The sequence below is a fragment of the Triticum dicoccoides genome, chromosome 5A (genome assembly GCF_002162155.2).
Source record: "Triticum dicoccoides isolate Atlit2015 ecotype Zavitan chromosome 5A, WEW_v2.0, whole genome shotgun sequence".
NCBI lineage: Eukaryota > Viridiplantae > Streptophyta > Magnoliopsida > Poales > Poaceae > Triticum > Triticum dicoccoides.
The window spans coordinates 630651146-630668795 of record NC_041388.1 but is presented as its reverse complement, the minus strand read 5'-3'; the positions used below and the strand labels follow the sequence as shown (position 1 = coordinate 630668795).

At 44.5% G+C, this 17650-nt stretch overlaps 2 protein-coding genes across 4 annotated transcripts; both read left to right on the top strand.

The window, feature by feature from the left end:
- Positions 1–7985: 7985 nt before the first annotated feature.
- On the top strand, positions 7986–12902 carry LOC119303580 (protein WVD2-like 1). Its single transcript, XM_037580712.1, has 7 exons — positions 7986–8309; positions 9640–10066; positions 10682–10767; positions 11082–11175; positions 11285–11356; positions 11832–11942; positions 12384–12902. Exons 1-7 carry the CDS (start codon positions 8224–8226, stop codon positions 12594–12596), a joined length of 1089 nt encoding a protein of 362 aa, XP_037436609.1. The 5' UTR covers positions 7986–8223; the 3' UTR covers positions 12597–12902.
- Positions 12903–13405: 503 nt separating this feature from the next.
- Positions 13406–16483, top strand: LOC119303579 (myosin-binding protein 3-like). Of its 3 annotated transcripts, XM_037580710.1 has the most exons (4): positions 13406–13767; positions 13918–14701; positions 14795–16073; positions 16264–16483. In XM_037580710.1, the coding sequence occupies exons 2-3, from the start codon at positions 13957–13959 to the stop codon at positions 16027–16029; spliced, it is 1980 nt and encodes a 659-aa protein (XP_037436607.1). In that variant the 5' UTR covers positions 13406–13767; positions 13918–13956; the 3' UTR covers positions 16030–16073; positions 16264–16483. The 3 variants fall into 3 exon arrangements, with proteins under 3 accessions (XP_037436607.1, XP_037436606.1, XP_037436608.1); XM_037580709.1 differs by having other exon boundaries at positions 14795–16483; XM_037580711.1 differs by having other exon boundaries at positions 13406–13775; positions 14795–16483.
- Positions 16484–17650: the final 1167 nt, after the last annotated feature.

Below are 17650 nucleotides of genomic sequence, written 5' to 3'. Positions count from 1 at the left end.
CTGAGGTGGGCCTTAGGGCCCATCTGCCCTAGGGTTTGCCCCCCTCCCCTCTTGGAGGCGCCTTGGGCCTTGGTGGGAGGCGCCCCAGCCCACCTAGGGGCTGGTCCCTTCCCACTATTGGCCCATGTAGGCCTCCGGGGCTGGTGGCCCCACCTGGTGGACCCCCGGACCCCTCCGGTGGTCCCGGTACACTACCGGTGATGCCCAGAACACTTCCGGTGGCCAAAACCATACTTCCTATATATTAATCTTTACCTCCGGACCATTCCGGAACTCCTCGTGACGTCCGGTATCTCATCTGGGACTCCGAACAACATTTGGTAACCGCGTACATACTTTCCCTATAACCCTAGCGTCATTGAACCTTAAGTGTGTAGACCCTACGGGTTCGGGAGTCATGCAGACATGGCCGAGAAAACTCTCCGGCCAATAACCAACAGCGGGATCTGGATACCCATGTTGGCTCCCACATGTTCCACGATGATCTCATCGGATGAACCACGATGTCAAGGATTCAATCAATCCCGTATACAATTCCCTTTGTCCATCGGTACGATACTTGCCCGAGATTCGATCGTCGGTATCCCGATACCTTGTTCAATCTTGTTACCGGCAAGTCTCTTTACTCATTCCGTAACACATCATCCCGTGATCAACTCCTTGGTCACATTGTGCACATTATGATGATGTCCTACCGAGTGGGCCCAGAGATACCTCTCCGTTTACACGGAGTGACAAATCCCAGTCTCGATTCGTGCCAACCCAACAGACACTTTCGGAGATACCTGTAGTGAACCTTTATAGCCACCCAGTTACGTTGTGACGTTTGGCACACCCAAAGCACTCCTACGGTATCCGGGAGTTGCACAATCTCATGGTCTAAGGAAATGATACTTGACATTAGAAAAGCTTTAGCATACGAACTACATGATCTTGTGCTAGGCTTAGGATTGGGTCTTGTCCATCACATCATTCTCCTAATGATGTGATCCCATTATCAACGACATCCAATGTCCATGGTTAGGAAACCGTAACCATTTATTGATCAACGAGCTAGTCAACTAGAGGCTTACTAGGGACATGGTGTTGTCTATGTATCCACACATGTATCTGAGTTTCCTTTCAATACAATTCTAGCATGGATAATAAACGATTATCATGAACAATGAAATATGATATAATAATAACTAATTTATTATTGCCTCTAGGGCATATTTCCAACATCTCCTACATATTCTACGAAGATCTTTATCGGCCAAACTGCATAACAACATACGTCATTCCCTTTGTCATCGGTATGTTACTTGCCCGAGATTCGCTTGTCGGTGTCATCATACCTAGTTCAATCTAATTACCGGAAAGTCTCTTCACTCGTTCCGTAATGCATCATCCCGCAACTAACTCATTAGTCACATTGCTTGCAAGGCTTATAGTGATGTGCATATCCGAGAGGGCCTAGAGATACCTCTCCGATACACGGAGTGACAAATCCTAATCTCGATCTATGCCAACTCAACAAACACCTTCGGAGACACCTGTAGAGCATCTTTATAATCACCCAGTTATTTTATGACATTTTGTAACACACAAGGTGTTCCTCCGGTATTCGGGAGTTGCATAATCTCATAGTCATAGGAATATGTATAAGTCATGAAGAAAGCAATAGCAATAAAACTAAACGATCATAATGCTAAGCTAACGGATGGGTCTTGTCCATCACATCATTCTCTAATGATGTGATCCCGTTCATCAAATGACAACACATGTCTATGGTTAGGAAACTTAACCATCTTTGATTAACGAGCTAGTCTAGTAGAGGCATACTAGGGACACTCTGTTTGTTTATGTATTCACACATGTACTAAGTTTTCGATTAATGCAATTCTAGAATGAATAATAAACATTTATCATGATATAAGGGAATATAAATAACAACTTTATTATTGCCTCTAGGGCATATTTCCTTAAGAGAGGGCATTGTCTGTGAAGAAGCGCGGTCATCACCCGCTGGAGATTATGATGTGGGCGATGGAGCAAGCGGAGTCGGCGGATCCAGTGAGGGCGGCCAAATGGGTGTTGTACATCTCGTTCTCCACCACGCCGTTGGCGCCAGCTATGAAGGTGTCTGCGATGAGGACGGGCGAGGTGGTCCTGGACATCTCGGCGCCAAGATCGAGCTTCCCTCTGATCGAGATCGGCGGGGGCGAAGGGAGCAGCGACAGGAGGCCACAAGGTCGCGGAGGCGTGCCAGGGGTGACTTCGTCAGCTCCGCCTCGTCGTTTTATACATCTAAACCCAATGCCAGCTCCAGTGCCCTAATACGTCTCCAATGTATCTATAATTTTTTTATTGTTCCATGCTATTATAGTATAAATGTTGGATGCTTTATATGCATTTATGTGTCATTATATATCATTTTTTGAGACTAGCCTATTAACTTAGTGCCAAGTGCCACTTGTTGTTTTTTGCTTGTTTCTGGTTTTCCAGAATATCAGTACCAAACGAAGTCCAAATGTCACGAAACTTTTTGGAGACTTTTTCTGGACATAAGAGACCCTGTAAGCTTTGGGAGAGGGTCAGGAGAAGAAGGATTAGCCCACGAGGCACCCGGGCGCGCCCAGGGGAGGTAGGCATGCCCTGGTGGCTTGTGGGCCCCATGAGCATCCGTTTGACCTAATTCCGACTCTATAAATTCTCTAAAACCGGGAAACCAACAGAGAGCCACCCAAGATACTTTTTTCGCCGCCGCAAGCTTCTATTCTCGCGAGATCCCATCTGGAGGCCTTTTACGGTACTCTGTCGGAGGGGGAACTGACCACGAAGGGGCTCTACATCAACCTTGTTGCCCTTCCCATGATGTGTGACTAGTTTACCACAGACCTACGTGTCCATAGCTAGTATTTAGATGGCTTCTTCTCTTTATTTGATCTTCAATACAATGTTCTCCTTGATGTTCTTGGAGTTCTATTCGACGTAATCACTTTTTTGCGGTGTGTTTGTTGGGATCCGATGAATTGTGAGTTTATAATATGATTATCCATGAATATTATTTGAGTCTTCTCTGAACTCTTTTATGCATGATTATTATAGATTTGTATTTCTCTCTGATCTATTGATTTGGTTTGGCCAACTAGATTGATTTTTCTTACAATGGGAGATGTGCTTTGTGATGGGTTCAATATTGCGGTGATCTATATCCCAGTGACAGAAAGGGACAAGACACGTATTTGTATTGTTGCCATTAAGGATAAAAATATGGGGTCTATTCATGCGTGAGTTTACTTTGTCTAGATCATGTCATCTTGCTTAAGGCATTACTCCGTTCTTTATGAACTTAATACTCTAGATACATGCTGGATAGCGGTCGATGTGTGGAGTAATAGTAGTAGATGCAGACATGAATCGGTCTACTTGTCTCGGGCGTGATGCCTATATACATGACCATTGCCTTGGATATCGTCATGATTATCCTTTTTTCTATCAATTGCCCAACAATAATTTGTTTACCCACCATATGCTATTTTCAAGAGAGAGACCTCTAGTGAAAATTATGCCCCCGGGGCCTACTTTTATCATATATTAAAAACCAAAAATACTTTGCTGGGATTTTCTTTTCTTTATTTTATTTTGTATTTTTGTGCTATCTATCTATCACTACGAGATTTGATCCTTGCAATTAACCAGCAAGGGATTAACAAACCCTTGTTCGTGTTGGGTGCAAGTACTTGTTATTTTATGTGTAGGTACTGCTAACAAGGTGTTGCGTGGTTCTCCTACTGGATTGATAACCTTGGTTCTTAACTGAGGGACATACTTGGTTCCTCAGAGAAGGGCTTAATGAGTTGCTTACAAAAGTATGGAATAGTACAGGCTCTAATGTTTCTAGCTTGAACAATTGGCAAGCAAAGTTAAGATGTCTTAGGCCAAAGTTGAAAGAGTGGAATAGAAACATGAATGCTTGGTATAGAGAGCTTAAAAAGAAGATTATGAGTAAATTTGATAAAATAGATAAACAATGTGAGATATATGGTCTGACTGCTGCTGACAGGGTGGAGCAGATGGAGCTCAGGGCTCAACTTGATAGACTCTTGAGTCAGGAAGAGGCTAAATTGAAACAGAGGGCTAAGATTGATCAGTTTTTAATTGGTGACTGCAATACTAAATACTTCCATGCTAAAGCTAATGGAAGACATAGGAGGAATAAAATTACTAGCTTAGATCAGGATGAGGGGAGGATAGAAGGGGATAAGCAACTACTAGATTATATTACCAGTTTTTATAAGAACTTATTTGGGCACCATGAGATGTCACATATTTCTTTAAATATTGACGATCCTGCAATTGTGCCTCTACTTGCTAAAGAAGCATTGATAAGTGAGTTCTCATTGATGAAATTAAAAAAGCCGTGTTCCAGATGGCCCATAAAAATCACTTGGTCCTGATGGTTTCACTGCTGAATTTTATCAACACTTTTGGGAATTGATAAAAAATGATTTAAAGAGAATGTTTGATGACTTTTATGAAGGGAATTTGAATATTAAAAGGCTCAACTATAGGATTATCACTTTATTGCCCAAAAATGGATGCTAATCAAATTAAAAAATATAGAAAAAAATGTCTATTAAATTTGAGTTTCAAAATATTTACTAAAGTACTGATGAATAGGCTGAATATGGTTGCTGGTGAGGTAGTCTCTCCAAGCCAAACTGCCTTTATTAAAGGCAGACATAATGGAGGGGGTCTTAGTTTTGCATGAAGCTTTGAATAGTGCACACACAAAGAAACAAGACACTTTACTATTCAAAGTTGATTTTGAAAAAGCATATGATAAAATAAAGTGGCCTTTTGCGCTTCAGATGTTGAAACTGAAAGGCTTCCCTGATAAATGGATTGGTTAGATCACAGGGACCATTAGGGGGGGGTATGTTTGTATCAAAGTTAATGAAAACCATGGTTCTTATTTTCAACACTCACAAACGGCTGAGGCATGGGGATTCTCTGTTTTCCCTGATGTTCAATTTGGCAGCTGATGCTTTGGCAATTTTAATGAATAATGCTAGAAAAGCTGGCTTGATACAAGGTTTGTTGTCTGAGAGTTTGGAGGGTGGTGTCAATATGTTATAATATGTAGACGACACCATCTTCCTTATGCAAGATGATTTTGATAGTGCTCATAATTTGAAATACATACTGTGCCTTTTTGAACAAATGTCTGGTCTAAAAATCAATTTTCATGAAAGTGAATTGTTTTTGTTTGGTGAAGCTGCTAATAAAAACAAGAAATATTCTAAAAAAATACTTGTCCAGTAGGTGATCTCCCTCTAAAATATATGGGTCTTCGTATTGATAAAAAGAATCAGAAATAAACATTGGAAACCTCTAGAAGAGAAAATGGAGAAAAATGTGGTACTTGGCAAGGTAGATTGCTGGCTAGTGCTGGTAGAATTACCTTGATCCAATCTTCTTTGGCCGATATACCTTACTTCATGATGTCCTTTTATGGGTTGCCTGTTGGGGGTGAATAGGAGAATGGATTTCTTTAGGGCTAGATTGTTATGGCAAGAGAGTATTAATAAGAAAAAAATATCATTAAGCTAAATGGTCCGAAGTTTGTAAACCAAAGGATATGGGTGGGCTGGGAATACATAATTTAGCTTTGATGAATAAAGCTTTATTATGCAAGTGGTGGTGGAAAATTTATAACACAAAAGGGTTATGTCAGGAGGTGCTGAAAGGGAAATACATTAAGAATATCTGCATCACCAATGTCAAACATGGGGTGGGAGACTCACAATTTTTGAGTGAGCTCCTGAAACACAAATATATTTTCTTCTTCGTGTGTATATTTAATGTGGTAAATGGTGAGAATACCAGATTATGGGAAGACTGATGGATAGGACCTAAATCTCTAAAATATAGTTATCCCAAGTTGTATAATATTTGCTTTGACAAAAACAAATCAGTTGTTGTAGTTTTGAAAGGGGGTTTGAGTAATATTAAGTTTAGTAGCTCTATGTTTGGGGAGTCTTTGGAGCTCTAGACTCATATCAGAGAGGCTTGTGAAAGTGTGACTTTAAATGACCAAAAAGATATAGTTAGTTGGACTTTGATGGGCAATGGGAAATACACTGTTAAATCATGCTATAGATACATGATACAAAATGGGGTCAAGTACCCACATAAATTTATGTGGAAAGTCAAAATGCCTCCTCCGGTAAAGGTGTTCTTGTGGCTTGCACTAAGAGGATGCATCCTCACTAAGGACAACCTAATCAAAAGGGGATGGCGTGGTGATAGTAAGTGCTCCTTTTATGTTAGGGAAGAAGATATTAATCATCTCTTTTTCCACTGTTCTGTTGCCCGGATGTTGTGGATGGTTATGAAATGCTCATTTGATATGCATGACATTCCTGACAATATACAAAATCTATTTGGGGTCCGGATCAACTTTTTTGATAAAATGATAGGGATCTCATGACAGTAGGAATTTCTGCTATTTTTTGGACTTTGTGGAAACTTAGAAACAAAGCTCTTTTGATAATAGCAGGGTCACTAATCCTTGCGTTCCAGTTAATTTGATTATTAAGTGGTTACATGATTGAAATGTGTTGCAGAAAAACCAAGAAAAAATAAGGTGAATGATGGTGGGCGTAAGGATGTTGAGTAGGTTGCGAGGGAGATCTTCATAGTAGCGCATGGTTGGAGAACAGGAGTGCCAAGACTTGCTGCTCCTTGATTTCCTCCCTGATGAAGCTAAAGATGAAGATGCAGTTGCTTCTCTCTAAGATAGCTTGCTCTTTCCTGTTCTATGCTTTTTGTTTGGTATTTGTAATAAGACCTGGCACTGCATTGTTCCTTGTGTGTTTTTGGATACTTGGATGTATGTTTCAGTCTCGTTTGTCTTCCAAAAGGTTAGCATCCCCTGGCGCCTGTGCTAGAGCAAAGCATGTTTGCATGAGCTGTTGGGAGGGGGGAGGGATGACTCCTTCTCTCATAGTAGCTTTAGTCATGATTAGTAGTTCCTACTTTGTAGTCTTCCAGGACATTGTGGTTTCTTTTATATGAAAATCGAAGAGAAAGAAAAACGCAATACAACCATAGATGTTTACATATACACACATACATCTCGTACTATGTTGAGAGTGCGACCTGTTGTCCTATGGGCTCTGAGCACTAACTAGACCAACAGAGGAAGGAAGGAGGCCCTGCTTCTTTTTAATTTGATAGGAAGCACGGTGTGAGACACACGTTTGATCTCGCGAAATTAACCGATATGGTTAAATGCCGCCTGTAAGGATCAAATATGTGGCAGCCACTAACTTTACGCTTGTTTCTCAGCTCCAAAATTAAGATACAAGGATTTCATATTGGCCGAAAAGTCTCAAGGAACTCAATGAAAATAATTTCTAAAAGCAATGAACGATTGCTTAGATACTTGTTGAAACCCTGCCTTTTCACCTTCTTCCCCGCCTTACATATCTTCGGCTCTTATGCATCCGACCATCTTCACCGTTATTGTCATGTCACCTTTCACTCTGCATCTTCCCAGTCCCCAACCACCAAATTTATTTGGCCATCGATCACCACTGCGTCATGGCGGGGCAGTCGTCGACCTAAGCTAAAGAGGCGTCAACGTTACCCGTGTAGCCGCAGGTTAACCCCCGAGGTATAGGTCATGGTACCAACCGTCGGATTAACGATCACTCGGGCCGAGCCCCCTCCCCCCCTCCTCTTCACACACATCTCAATGTTCATGTATCTGCACAGCTGTACCGTCCAGTTGGCGTAAACCGGATGAATGATCCCTGCGACACCATCGCCAGCCAGGCGGCCAGCACTGCACGGTTATCTACGGAAAGGTCCAAAGTCCAAGCCAAGTCACCTCCACTTACACGTGAGCTGCGCCCCACAGCCCACAGCACCGCCCCGCGCAGCGCGCACCGAGCTCGAAGCACCCACCCACCCACCCACCCAACCCCTCGAGCACGGGGGGAGCCACACAGCCGGGCGCACACACTCGATCCCACACTCCCTCGCTCCCCCCCTCTCGGCACCGCGGCGAGCGAGTTAGCGAGGTTGGTGGAGCCGCTCCGCTCAAGAGGGGGAAGGCGACCCACGGTGGCGGAGGCAGGGGAGACCACGACGCCGGTCGGGCCGGAGTCCACCACCAGCAGCAGCAGCGGAGCGGAGCGGGCCGAGCTCGTTCCGGCCACCCCTGTGCCCATGGCGGCGAGCGGCGAGGGGGCTGGGGACGCGTCGGCCGCGGCCCGGCGGCGGTGGGATCTCACCAGCAAAGGGGCGGAGACCATGTAATGGCTGTCTTACAGTAATACCAGTACCGTCTTGCATTCTGTTTGCTGCGTTTTTGTTTTTCAGGAGGGGATTATGTGGGCGCCGTTGCCGAGCAATGTCGGAGCTGGAGCTCGTCATCTGGCGTGCCGCTAGATCTGGTTTAGCTGTGCACGATTCATGCGTGCTTTTCGTGATTTTCAAGGGATTCTTTTTCTTGGTCTGGGAACTCTAGATTGGGCGACCTAGGGTTTCGTATTGGGGGAGACAGATTCAACATAGCCCTCGAACGCCTTACACTGAACTCAGGTTTCAGGAGAAGGAATGCTTTTAGGAGCCAAGCGCAGTTTCCTTTTTAGGTTTTTGGTTAGGAGCCCAGCTCATCTTTTTTTAGCTTTGAGAACTTCTTGTTTCCATTTTTTTTCCCTTCCAGAGGCATAAGTCTGGACGCGATGGATATTCCATCTTGCTCTAGCAAGCTTGAATCATTCTAGCGTGCATGAGAATTTTCTGGTGGATGTGCGCTCCTCAACTTCCACCGGCAGATTTTAGTTGTATATCCTGGCACATCTTACAGGAATTTTTAATTGCAACTTTTTTTTTATTCACCAGCCTTTCCATGTGAAGATTTTGAGATAGTGTCTTAGGTGGCCTTGGCTGTTAGGATCGTGCAAGTTGACTTTTTAGGATCCTTTTTTACATATTGTGCGGCCGGTCGATATGCAGTTGAGATCTGGCGATCTTTGTCAACAGTTCTTGGGCATCAGCTACAACTTCCGTGCGTTGTCAAGGAAAAATGGATATGTATCTTGTTTCTTATTAGATGCTTGGCCACATATCTTTATTATCACAGATCTTTTCCTTTTGTTGAGAACATTAAGACATGAACTGGCATGCATTTTTTTCTAGAGCAATTCAATTCAGATGTTCAGTTTGAAGAGTTATGAGAAGTGGCGTTGGGTATCTTTATGTAGTTACATACCTAAGATGTGTCCAAATTTACAGAAGTGCTCTTTTGTTTATACTTCATTGTCAGTTGTCACATATATATGTCGGCATTATGAGTCTTTATGGGGGATTGGCTATCATAATGCTCAGGTTAGAAGCCTATCATTTGCTTGAATACACTAAATGCACCTGACTCTTAGTTCATTATTGGAGAGTATTAGAGTATTTCTGTATGTGCTGAGTTGCTTGCACGATATTTGCACCGAATAGTTTATGAGGTTGCACTTTTTTATTTATAGAAGGTAGTTGAAGCCCCCAATGTTTATCCATTTATTCCCTCTCATTACAATTCCTAGAGAGCTCCAGCTGCAGAGCTGTACTTATATTCTTTATTTTCTGCAGTCCAATGGTGAAAGAGGCTGCGGAAATCTCCACGGACGAAGAATCAGATGGTGTTGTTATATGCCCACCAGATGGCAACACTCGTGATTGCGAGGAAGTTGTTAGTGGCAGTGATCATGATAGTTCTCCAGAGGGCCAAGTAACTTCTGTAGAACCGGCCATAGACGGAGAAACAGGGGAAGACAAGCTTATAAACCAAGATTCACTGAAGTTGATTGATCAAGAAATGTCTGCTCTTCCTAAGTCACCAACAAAGCCTAGTATGTCTGGATCAGAGAAGTCTAAGCGTACTGTTCCTCAACCATTCGCACTTTCAACTCAAAGAAGGGTCTCTGGTGGAGGAAATGGTGGTGTGGCTCATCCATCCAGCAATGGAGAAAAATCTGGGCAAGGAAGTAGTGCCTCTCCAGCAAGCATGATAAAGAAGGTATGTTGGCGATTTCTCTATGCTCTATTGCACTGTCTCATGATGCAGCTAATATCATGTGCCTCTAGTCTTGATTTTATTAGACCACTGTTTTTAATTTGATTTTTGGCCCTAACGTTCATGCATGCTTCATTGCTATGGAACGTTAGCCAACTAGATCATACAGAAGCAAGATTGGCTAGCCAACTTATCGGTTGAGGTTTTGCTTGCACATGCATTGGCCATCATTGGCTAGAAAAATGGACTGGAGTTGCCAAAAAGTTGGCCCTCATCCAAACAAAGACCAATATTTTGGACATAACAAAAAAAATTGTATTGTACACTTTGGTCACAATCCAAACATACCCCAGATCATATGAGTTGGTGATGCTTGGAAGAGTGTAATGTCTTCTGATTGAAGAGCTCCTTTGTTTGTTGAAGTTTATTTGTCTTTCCTTTGTCGTGGAACATCTTAAATTTCTTTTATGAACCTGAACATATGCACACATATTAATCGATGACATGTGTCTTTTCTTTGTTCCTGACTGATGTTTCTATTTGGCTGAAAATGTCATCCTGTAAGCTTTTTGTAGAGAGTTTGTTCTATTGACAGAACTAATCTGGGTATTACCGCAGAGTACTCTGGTGACACCCAAGAAGATGCCGCAACCTGGCCTTACATTTCAACCTCAAGACGACGACTCCTGTTCAGTGACTTCTTCGTATCCTTTTCTAATTTACGGTCTACACTCTACACTGTTCTATCATTATGTGCCTGTAATTTTATTTTTTGGAAGATGTTCTTCCAATTTTTGCATACCAAGGCTCAAGGCTGAAAGATGACTGGAAAATTACATTGTTCTGGCAATTTGTTTCTTACGTTTTCTGGAAGATCTTACAATTTGTGATATGAACCCACAAGCTGTATCTTCTCAGTTGACATTGTTTTGTGAACTGAAAACATTGCCAACATGATGTTTCTCTCCTCGTAGCAGTTTGAAACAATTGATTATGTATTTTCCTGAGTTGCACAAAGAACCACAGCTTCAGCACGAGCTGGCAGAACTAAGACAACTGTTGCCTTTGCTCCTACATTTGTATGTGACGACCGTGCTGACAAGAGGAAAGAGGTGTGTATGCAATCTGATTGCATTGTGCCAAGACAATATGATCATAACCATTAACAGCCAGTAGCGATTTTTTTAAAATCTGATACTCACAGTATTACTAATTCTTCAGTTCTACACGAAATTAGAAGAGAAGCACAAAGCTTTGGAAGCTGAGAAGAATGAGGCTGAAACAAGGAAAAAGGTAAGAACGTACTTTTGTTTCGTATGATGGAACATTTGAGTTATTTGTGCTCTGTTTCACCCTGGTAAAGGAAAACTGTCTTGATTTAACACGGGTATCCTTTGTTCTGTACCACACTTAAACAAACGGATTTTCCAGCATTACTAGGCGATTAGATGCTTGATTGCATATGTTTATGTCAGAAATAGAATTGGAATTGATATAGAACTATAATCCCTATGATGAAAATGTAGTTGTGTGAGGATTTGCATCTCCTATACATTGGAGGTTTATTTGTACATTCCCACTTGGCCATAGCAGTGTATGTCTATCAAGCTTATTGAATAACATAGTGTTCAAGCCTAGGTTAGACTCTTCTGAATTCGAGCCCTAGATTTCTAACAGCTTGCTACTGCCAATTTTTTGACCAACATATCCTTGAATCTTTTGTTGTTAATATTGTTACTAACATTTCCGATGTTCATTTTTCCTGTAGGATGAGCAAGAAGCGGCTTTAAAACAACTAAGGAAGTCCTTGGTCATCAGAGCAAAACCCATGCCAAACTTCTACCAAGAAGGGCCCCCTCCAAAGGCTGAGCTTAAGAAGGTAATTCTGATATCTTGTATTTCCGCATAAAAATTATACATGCAGTTGCTTATACATGTTTCATAAATCACTATTTACATTTAATGGATGTGGTGCTTCCTAGGAGAATTCTGTATATATCACTGAAATGAGCCAGCGCCTTAATAATTAGTTAATGTGCTGTTTTTTGACTGAACAACACATGTTGCCCCTAATACAGAAGCAACCCATTGAATGATATCATAGGTGTAATTTGCTTCATAAAGTTACCTGTATAAGGCTTTCCATTTGTGTTATAGTGAGTAGATGTTGATGCATAGTTTTATGACAAGCAGAGCATTTAACTAACTTCCCATGATTTTTTAGTTTACTGACTACTGGCAAGAAATATAACACACCCGATGAACTGACTTTAAACTATGCTCAGTCACGGATTTACATTTGCGGTTCTGTTCTGTGAAGGTGCCTCCAACCCGTGCCAAGTCACCAAAGTTTACAAGGAGAAAGAGCACCGGCGACGGCACACCGGCGACCCCGGAGGCGGTGAACTCCAGCGCCGCATCTCACAGGGCGCATCGTCACAGCATGGGGAACCCTAAAGACGCCAACAAAGCGCAGTGCTCCCCGAAGAACGGTGTAGGCGCCAAAGCCAGAGCCGTGAAACCCGTGAGCTGAATGAAGGCCCTCTGAGAAGGAGGAGCATGGAGCAGCCAGCCAAGCTTGAATGTCGCTGTACAAACCCTAACTCAACGTTGTCTCTTGCATTTCGCGGTCAAGTTAATTCATGTAAGGTGGATGTCTGTCAGTCACTCGGTCGTTTGATGCCCTCGACGAACTGATTTGAGAGCTGAACTTATTGCATTGCCCCTCTGGATGTTTGCTTGCCTGGGTCTGGGTGGTTTGCAGATTTGTCCCATGTTCCATGACCCCCACCTTGTCTGGTGTTGTGATCATGTTTGTATTATTATTGTCATGGCTTGAGTTTTGCAAATTTGTGCGGAATACCTTCGGGTTCCAGACGTGGCCACCATGATAATGGATGTGCCAGCTTTACATCTAGAAATATGAAAGCATAAGCATCCCCATGACATGGCCACCCCTGGGAAATAATACTCCCTCCGTCCTAATATAAGAGCATTTTTGACAATAATGTCAAAAATAATGCTCTTATATTATGGGACGGAGATTGTAAAAAACAATGCTCTTATATTATGGGACGGAGGGAGTAGTAAATTTGAACGCCATATTAAAATGGAGAGAAGGAGCATTCACATTTATTTCTCATTCATTAGGAAAAGAACGGAGCATTATTACTCCAACGTGAAGGATCTCAATTATTAGCAGATAAACCGACTTTTCCAAGCTCCATTTCCTGGTCCGGTGTCATCAGAAATGAAAAGAAAAACAGAAAGGAAAAGGTTTAGATGGGACACAACGACATATTTAAACTGACAACTAATTGAGAAAGCCACCACCCTATTATGTTTATTTCGAAGAGAAAAGATCATCATCAGCACTCACCTGTCGCCTCTTCTTCTTGTTGTTTATTTCGTCTAATCTCGTGTACATTTCCAACCTGCCATGACAGGTTCCGGGGGTAGAGTTCATCCCTCTCGCTGTCCCATTGACTGGAATTATTGATACACGTAGAAATCTCTCTCAGCCTTCAATTCTTTCTTTGTTTATTGGACGGTTTCTTGGTAGTTGGCGAGTAGTGCTCCAGCTCCATCCAGGGGCCAGGAACGTGGGTCTGGAGGAGATCTGAGCTTCCTTCTCCGTGAAGAAGGAAATTTGCTCAAGTCCACCAAAGATTTCATCGACGATCACTTCCACAGATGAGATGAAGGTATGTATGTATGTATGCATCTCTTCTCGCCTTCTTCAATAATTGGCTCAATTTGCACATCTCCTGATCCATCTTGCCCTTCTCCGTTTAGAAATTTGTTCAAATTTTGTATTGAGAATCTGATATTCAATCAATCACCATGATCTGCAGTGACAGCTCGGTCCTTCCATCCCGAGCGAAGATCGATCAATGGCTACTGCTAGTAGTACGGCCTGGGGATCTCACCGGCAGCAGTTCTCCGCCCTGCTATCCTCGGCGGTCCTGGAATGGGTGCTGATCCTGCTCATGCTGCTGGAGGGCCTGCTGTCCCGCCTGGCCACGGCGTTCGCGCGCCTCTGCAAGCTCCCGCCGCCCTGCCCGGCGTGCGCGCGGCTCGACGCCGTCCTCGGCGGGGCGCGCCCGCGCTCCTCCTACCGCGACCTCCTCTGCAGCTCCCACAGGGCGGAGGCGTCGTCGTCCTGGGCGTTCTGCCATGACGGTGGCATGGGCATTGGGGACGTTTTGGGAGATCGGCGCGTCGTTGACGACGAGATCGATCGTGTCGGGTACAGTGAGCTGAGGGCCTCCGACTCCGAGTCGGAGCTTAGAAGAAGGTCGCCGGAGGACGCCGCCGCCATCCGTAGGCTGAAGGAGGAGCTTACTCTGGGCCAGGCGCAGACAAAGGTTGCAGATAGCCTTCCTCTCAAGATTCAGAATGGTGGCCCGGATATTACACACTCTGAAGATTCAAGGGAGCCGGGCAGCATCGAGGCCGACATTCAGTCAACTGATCTTGCCACAAATGATGAAGAACCTCATACCAAGGTTGCAGATGGCTTTCTCCAATCCGGGTTAACGCAAGTTCAGAGTGGCAGATTACACTCTAAAGATTCACACAACATTCAGACAAGTGATCTTCCAACAAAAGATGAAGAACCTCGTACAGATACACAAGGTGTGTGCAGCATTACCCTTGACAAGCATACCATCAATTAAATTTTGTCCTGCCAATCTGAATTTCTGACAATGCTGCCATTTTCTACTGTAGATCATAAACCAGAAGAAGAAGATGAGTGGCACAACGCTGATGATGGCGAGCCATTTGAAACCAAAGCTGCAGCAGATGAGCCGGAGCCTGAATTTGCCGACAGAGCCACCACACGGCAGGATTCCTTGAGAGTCCACCAGCACCTGAAGCTGCTGCTCTCGCAGCTCTCCGCTTCTTCGTCTTCTTTCCGGACGCCCGACAGCCCGAGCGTGCAGGAGCAGCAGCACGAGCAGGCCGTGCTGCGCAACATCACCAGGGCGCTCTCCCTGCAGCGGAACTACTCGGGCGTCTCCGACGGCAGCGTGGTCGACACTGAAGCTGAGGAGTGCGGCACGGTTGATGAGCTGAGGCGGCGGGTGGAGCTGGACCGCAGGTCCATGGCGCTCCTGTGGAAGGAGCTGGAGGAGGAGCGCAGCGCGTCGGCCGTGGCGACCAGCCAGGCCATGGCCATGATCACCAGGCTGCAGGAGGAGAAGGCGGCGATGCGGACCGAGGCGGCGCAGTACCGCAGGGTCATGGAGGAGCAGAGCGCGTACGATCGGGATGAAGCTGAGCGGCTGGCCGGCGTCGTGCGGGAGCTCGAGGCCGAGGTCGAGGGATACAAGGCCAGGCTCAGGGACCACGAGATCGTCGGCGAGATCCGCGACCATATGCGGCTCCTTCCGTGCCAGACAGACGGCGAGACCGGCGGCGTACCCGTCTCCGGACCGGCCGGAGAGGAATTCTCCGGCGACTCCGAGGACGACGAGAACGCGCGCGCCTGGAAGCAGCTGAGGGGGCTGACGGACAGGCTCCACCGGCTCTCGAACAACAGCAGCGGGATTGTCCAAGAACCGGAGCCCACGGACGTCGAAGAAGAAGAAGAAGACGGCGACGGCGGCAAGGAGGAGGACACGACGGAACCTTCGGTGGTGGGGAGGCGCGTGAGGAACGGCGACAACTTCACGAAATGGCAGCATCTTCAGTCCATCGAGACGACGAGCAAGGGCTCGACTCACGGCCACGGCCACCACGGACACGACGGTGGCGGCGAGGGTGACGACACGGCAGCACTGGAGGAGGAGATCGGGGAGCTCAGCCGGCGGCTGCAGGCGCTGGAAGCGGACCGGAGCTTCCTGGAGCACAGCGTGAACTCGCTGAGGAACGGGAGGGACGGCGAGGCCGTGATCCACGACATCGCTCGCAGCCTCAGAGAGCTCCGGAAGACACTCGGAGAGGATGCCATTGCTAGCTGAAAGCTTCGCTGGCCGGGGTTGCTCATGAGCATGCACATACAGAGGTGATTAATTCTTCAACCTCTGAACTGATGAAAATGGTTCGTGATCAATCTGCTGGAAGTTCATCTGAACTTTTTATATGAACTCCACCTCCGATCGATCCAGTGATCATCACCGCTGCTAATCTCACTTTTGATCCTTGTGATTTGATCGGTTGGAGTTCGAGCTGATCGAATGTTGTGCATGATGTAGGTTGTAAATAGTGATGAGGCTGCTCGATTGTACAATAAGCATGTGTGCATATGGTGCTGGATGGTTTGCAAGTGGACCAGGATTTTTTGCGTGGAGTGGTTGTTCTGCAATGCATTGCAGAATCAGGGTGTCACTGAATTCGCCCCCGTTTCATGTACAAAATTTTATCTTGACGGGTTTGAAATATTATGAAATTTTGAGAGGATGTAAGTGTGTTTCATATCTAAGATGGTGTAATGTTTCATATCAAAATTCAAAGTGCGCATCTAGAAGCAAAAATGACACGTCATGGTGTGAATAGTAGCTAATGCGAACCGGGCCTTTAATTCAACCCATTTTCTTTACGCATCACCAATGAATGTTGACATTTTTAGCTCTTATACTATGTTTTGAATTCAGATATATAAATTTTTGTTTTATGATAAATACTTGTCACTGCTAGAACATAATTTATGTTTAGACTTTTTCAACATTCATAGAAAGACTAATTTCAAACGGGTGCACCAAATATCCCCCCTACAGGATATAGATAAAATATTGTAGATACATGTGGCAAAAATTACATACTTTGAATTTAGGTGTTTTTAAAGAAATAAAATAAATATTTTTGGCTTATCGACAATTAGTTATTATGTAAACTCTAAAATCAGATAAATGCCTCTGACCATTTTGGACATCACCCCCGTATGATTTTATGAAACCGGTTCTCTTAGAGATCTATCGGTTAATTAGTAAGTTTTTTTTATAAGATCAATCAGTGAATACTAGTACATCATGTCCACATGACAGACACCTCAGCCGACTTGGCTACACATAAAGATCCACACACCACCCAGGAGAGGAACTCCATTAGGGTTGCCAACAACTATTATCATAATCACAACTCCTCGAGCAAGCAATTGAGAGAGAGAGAGAGAGATATTAACCACTGACAGGTGGGGCACAGGGCCGGCCCTAGGCCTAGGCAAAGAGTGCGACTGCCTAGGGCCCAGCCAGGGGAGGGGCCCATATCTTATATTTTTATGTTCTGCCATTGATACTTTTTCTTAAAAAAACGCACGGACGCTTCGTTCTTTCTTCTTTCTTCCCCCTACTTTCATCTCCACATGGATTACCACAAGTCTCAAAGAAGGCAGGGGTCCAACGATGCTAATTTAATGATTTTTCTAGGTGTATCACCACCTTAATCTCTCTCTTTGTTATCAAATGGATTTGTTCGGTTGCACACTTGCATTAGGGCCTCAAAATTGCTAGGGCCGGCCCTGGTGGGGCAGATATGTCAGGCTTAGTATAAAGAAAGTTGTATTGGGAATCTGCTACGACAATGCACCTGTGGAATCTAATACATAGGTCATTCACTTCCTTGCCTTTAGGGTTTCGCTCCTGA